Source organism: Pecten maximus, chromosome 3, assembly GCF_902652985.1.
Source record: "Pecten maximus chromosome 3, xPecMax1.1, whole genome shotgun sequence".
Taxonomy (NCBI): Eukaryota; Metazoa; Mollusca; class Bivalvia; order Pectinida; family Pectinidae; genus Pecten; species Pecten maximus.
Genome location: NC_047017.1, coordinates 28909307 through 28915306, shown reverse-complemented (window position 1 = coordinate 28915306; position 6000 = coordinate 28909307). Strand labels below are relative to the sequence as shown.

Genomic DNA, 6000 nt, shown 5'->3' with positions numbered 1-6000 from the left:
TCGTCTGTTGTATACAGATATTTGAGGGTTGGGGCCCCTGTAGATTTGTTTACAGACAATTGACGGTTGGCCTATGGGCGACTTATAGCACATGTAATGAGGATAAACTGTAAAACTGTATAAAAAATGATGAGTTTTGATTTGACAAACATATATTTAAAACAAAATTGTCCCCTACCCCCTAAAAATTTAACATACAAATAAGTTATATCAATATACCACAAAACATATAAATATATAACATTGAGTGTCAACAGAGGGTAAAACAGTACAAAATATTAATTGCATGTAGGCCACATAGTGTTAGTCACCACCTCGCCTAGCCTATGTAGTAAAGGCCTTTAGTGTCCTGCCAGGCTGCCTCACACCTCGCCTAGCCTATGTAGTAAAGGCCTTTAGTGTCCTGCCAGGCTGCCTCACACCTCGCCTAGCCTATGTAGTAAAGGCCTTTAGTGTCCTGCCAGGCTGCCTCACACCTCGCCTAGCCTATGTAGTAAAGGCCTTTAGTGTCCTGCCAGGCTGCCTCACACCTCGCCTAGCCTATGTAGTAAAGGCCTTTATTGTCCTGCCAGGCTGCCTCACACCTCGCCTAGCCTATGTAGTAAAGGCCTTTAGTGTCCTGCCAGGCTGTCTCACACCTCGCCTAGCCTATGTAGTAAAGGCCTTTATTGTCCTGCCAGGCTGCCTCACACCTCGCCTAGCCTATGTAGTAAAGGCCTTTAGTCTCCTGCCAGGCTGTCTAATCTGAAAAGTCCTTGATAATGCTGGAGAAGATGTCTAATATGGAGATTGACAGCTTTATTGTAGGCTAACACTTCTCCCCAGCTATAAAAATGTGTTCTATTAAAGATCTTTCCATCCAATTAGAAAATTAATAAAAAAAAGACTGAAGCTATCACAGATGAAGTTAAAAGTTTGTCATAACAGAACTATAATAAAACCACTGAAGGGAAACCAGGTTGTGTGGTCTTACTGTGTAACAAATAACTTTATATCAACACAGCCAGACACATCTACCCCGACACACAGGCAGGTTTAAGATTGAGGACAATACCAGTCTGTTAATAATGTAATAAATGTTAAGATAAGGGGGTACATCAACTTCAGCTGTAGAGATTAGACAGGGGGTTTTAATTAGCTACTTTCTGGACTGCTGAATTATGTGACATTGATGTGCCAGGCCATGGTACCATCCTCCACAACCAGGATGGTGTCTAAACAATTGTCTGTAAAATTTGCTTGTCTGATTAAATCAATACAATAAAACATTTACTTTCAAATTGGTAATCACTTAAAAATATAACTTTGTAAGGTAGGCAACAAGAGAAATATAACAATATTTTCTTAATATATAGGAAAGACATGCTAAATTAAAAAATACATCTTCCATCCACACAATATTCATTAAGAAGTCTGAGACAAAATAGTTGAGGTATTCTTATTTGAAAGGCATGCTAAAAGATAATTTTTCATGCAAATAACAATGAAATAAAATATAATTTCATCCCTAAAATTTCAATAATAATTGATTAATTTATCTCAATTTCTTTTAATGAAATTGTCATTGCCATAGCCATTCAGCTGTCCCTACTGCTAGCTCAGTAAGTACAGCTTGCTGCCAACTTCAGCAGAGCTTCCTACAAGCTTCTGCATAATGAGCTCTTATAACTTCTGTCAATAGAGCTTGTAACTATTGAATTCTTCAAAAAGGTTCTCTACCAAATTCTAAACATGACCTGTCAAGTAGCTTCTGAAAACAATGCTCATTACAAGTTCTTTACCAAATTCTAAACATGACCTGTCTTGTAGCTTCTGTAAACGGAGCTCATTACATAATTGTGGAAGTATATAAACACTGCTTGCTGCCTACTTATGTAAAAAGACCTGTTTCATAAGGTTGTCGTCTAAAAATTACTTTTGATTCCTGTAACATCATGGTAAACGTTTCCCTAAAACTTAGTACTGCTATCGTTTTTTAGCAATAAAATTTACAAACTGATTCAGAAGTAAATCCTTTCTGGAGAACGTCTGCATACAAAAAAGGAAGCTCAAATTGACATTTATCTTGTATAGGGTGGGTACAGCACCTTTAAAATCCATCATCTTCGGGGGGTATTTCAATAAGCATGCAAATAGAGAAAAAAATCCATACTGAGAAAAATAGTTGCATTACAAATAGCTGTAGAAAACAGGACAAGGTGGCTGGATGGAGTAAATGCTGTGTTTGTCGTAGGCTTGGTCATATGGGCGTGGTCAGGCGAGTAACCGAGTGGGCGTGGCCCTGTGGGTGACTGGAGGGAACAGTATTACAATATCAAGATGAAGAGCACCACATCAAGAAGCACCACCAGTACTGACACGTTCACTGCGAGATTTACTCAGATTATATGTCTCATTCACACCTTTCATCCCAATGTCCTTCCAAACTTTGAGGGAGCGCTCCTTTCGGTATTGTTCCCAACGGTCATCATCGGACTCATGTGTTAGGTAACGCTGGCCTACCATTTCCTCTAGCTTCCGTAGGTCACACCAAGTCTGGTAATCCTATAATGGGGAATGTTATTTACACACAAATATATCAACTAATCATGGTATGATGACAGAGATTATCAAGAGATATATCTTTACATCAGTTAATTATCATAATCATAGAGTATCTCATCAATTCTTTAACTTTATTAGTAAAAAATATCACATTTTATCAACTTATCAAAATATTTAACGAAACTTGACATTAAATCTATATAATAAAACATTGATATGGTAAGGCCCCTTACTTAATCGGCATATGCAGTAAAACAGTAATATAATTCCGTATAGTAAGGCCTTGATATAACGTAATAAAGCCCCTCATTTGTAAACAGTAAAACCTCAATATAAAGCCCCATACAAACTAAAACCTTGATAAAATGTCCCTCATTTGTTTATAGTAAAACCTCAATATAAAGCCCAATACACACTAAAACCTTGATAAAATGTCCCTCATTTGTATACACTAAAGCCTCAATATAAATCCCCATACAAACTAAAACCTTGATAAAATGTCCCTCATTTGTATACACTAAAGCCTCAATATAAATCCCCATACAAACTAAAACCTTGATAAAATGCCCCTCATTTGTATACAGTAAAACCTCAATATAAATCCCCATACAAACTAAAACCTTGATAAAATGTCCCTCATTTGTATACACTAAAGCCTCAATATAAATCCCCATACAAACTAAAACCTTGATAAAATGTCCCTCATTTGTATACAGTAAAACCTCAATATAAAGCCCAATACACACTAAAAGCTTGATATAATGCTCCTCTTTTTTTGATAGTAATTTCTTGATATAAAGTGACATTAATATACAGCAAAATCACAATATACAAAAGGTATATACAAGTTAAACCTATATATATACATGTACATTTATATATTTATTTATTTATTACATATGTCCCTCTTTTGTATACATAATTTTTTATTATGTTTATTATTAATATACAAAAGTAAACACTGATTAGAATACAGACAACTACTGTCGGTATAAGGAGGTTTTACTGTAGCTTACACAACTACCGTCGGTATAAGGAGGTTTTACGATAGCTTACACAACTACTGTCGGAATAAAAAGTTTTATTGTAGTTTACACAAATACTATCTGTATAAGGAGGTTTTACTGTAACTTACACAACTACTGTCGGTATAAGGAGGATTTCACTGTAGCTGACATGACTACTGTCGGTATAAGGAGGTTTTACCGTAGCTTACACAACTACCGTCGGTATAAGGAGGTTTTACCGTAGCTTACACAATTGCTGTCGGTATAAGGAGGTTTTACTGTAGCTTACACAACTACTGTCAGTATAAGGAGGTTTTACTATAGCTTACAAACTACTGTCAGTATAAGGAGGTTTTACTGATACACTACTCTTTGTACACGCTACATTGTTAGTGCTGTGAATCTATATCCTATTTCATTATTTCAAAAAAACGTATTCCTGAAAGCCAATATTATAACAGTTTTGTAGAAATCCACAGAAATATTCTAATGGAAGGTTTAATGAACAAATCACTCAGTTAAGGACAAAAATCACATTGATAAAAGAAAACTACAGGCAGGTTAAGTGAAATTTCAGCAGAATATTTAATGATAGAAAAAAAATTAGAATCCACATCTAGAAATAGTGCTGGGTCAATCTCTTGGAACTATGCACAGAACATATAAAAAACCTGCAACAAAATAATGTCTTCAAATTCAACCAAAAAGAATGTGCATGGTAGGAAGCTTGAGTGAGGTCTGTAGCTAGTTATCTAGATCAGGGCATAAACTTATTACTGACATGGCAGTGAACATTCAGAAACTTCAGGTCATTTTTTTAACATTCTTTGAAACATCGGCTGCTTAATTGTTTTTTAATGTAAAATGGGTTTTGTTGGTCCTATTACTGACTAACAGACACACAGATAATGGTGCATGCTTTACTCAGAAAATTTGATTTTAAAAACAGTGTTTAAAAGAAATGAGTTTGATCATGTGATAAAACTGTTGTTGTAATAAGAAAGTGTGATCACCTGCAGCCAGAGATGAACGAGAGATTTTTCCACACTGAATCGTTTGCGCATTTTGACCTGGAGGAGGTTTGTGATGAGGTCTATAGCTGTAACACAAGGAGGAAGAGTATTAAAGGTCAAGTCAGTCACACAACAATGTCCTCCAACTTTACCACAACAGCCGGTAGTATCCATACAATTAGACGCCTCTATTCCACCTGATACTAGGACATTGGTTACCGCCGAATATCATACTTCTCTCTTTGTGGACCAAGAATCCCATCTCAAAGGATGTCTGTTAACATCGAACATCAAAATTCTCTCGGTGGACCTAGAATCCTATCACTGTTTTCATCTTTTTGTTTAGGGAATAGCTATATCCATTTTCATAGAAAATTATATCAATTCTCTTTTATTTATTTTGTGACTCAAGGGAGACAAATGTTGCGTCCACAGTCAATTAAGCTGGTGTAGTACTACCGCATTTTGTTGATAAATATCAGAATATTAGTCAGGATTATACAACACTCTACACACCAGTTAGTTATTATCTGATCACACTATTACTGGACTGACTGAACTGAGAACTGTTTCTGTATTAGGTTGTCTGCCCCTTGTGATATTTTGGAATTATATCAATTTATTTACCAAAATAACTTTTGCAAATAAATGAAATATTTTAAAAAGAACATTTTCAAAAGGGAAAATAATCTGAAAAAAAAAGGCTAGCCTTCATGAGTGATATTTCTTTAATACTTTAAAAAATGTCTCATGCTTAAGTCTGAGAGTTTCTAGAAATATCACATACTCCAGGAACTTTTGTTTTACATCTATTGAAATGTTTACTACACAGGTTACCTAAGTATGTATTTCAGTGGCAGTTATCAAATCATCAAATAATAAAAACTAATTATCTTTGGCTTCTATTTTTATGTATTGGTCTTGTATACGATATTAAGTAACAGTCTATAGATAGGTGTTCACTACGTACGGATTCTGTGAGTATTCACAGCTGCAAAAGAAACATTAGTGAAGCGTGAGTAGTAAGCTGTGATATCATGTTGAGGCGACAATATCACGTGTTCACCTACAGATACAGCTGTTCAAAGCCACAAGCTACATAATGCATCAACAAATCAATTTCAACATTTATATTGTGAATTCTTTTAAAAAATAATGACAAAACAAAAGTATTCTTCTGGAATTCATAATGTTCTCTGATTGGTAAGAATTTACGGTAATTACAGAGATGTTGAAACAATGAGCTGATGGAAGCTGAACAGCTGATCCCAAATACAAATCATTTATCCTGTTATTTATCAGTATACAAAACTCCTTTAACATTAGAAATTTATAAAGACTGAATAAAAATTGAGAAATAATTAAGACACCACAGTTTATTTAAATAGCCAATTATAATACTATACTGAAACATCAGATACTTATGATAAATGATT

The 6000-nt window shown here is 34.9% G+C and overlaps 1 protein-coding gene across 6 annotated transcripts in view; it reads right to left on the bottom strand.

Moving 5' to 3' along the window:
- Positions 1 to 440: 440 nt before the first annotated feature.
- The window catches only part of LOC117323833 (serine/threonine-protein kinase D3-like), a 65076-nt gene continuing 59516 nt past the window's right edge, over positions 441 to 6000 (bottom strand). For 3 of the 6 annotated variants that reach the window (XM_033879309.1, XM_033879312.1, XM_033879313.1), the window contains one exon: positions 441 to 2544. In XM_033879309.1, the coding sequence (XP_033735200.1) occupies positions 2335 to 2544 (210 nt within the window). In that variant the 3' untranslated portion in view covers positions 441 to 2334. Of the gene's footprint in view, positions 2545 to 4564; positions 4651 to 6000 lie in introns of those variants that run through there. The other 3 variants (XM_033879310.1, XM_033879315.1, XM_033879314.1) reach the window with 2 other exon arrangements.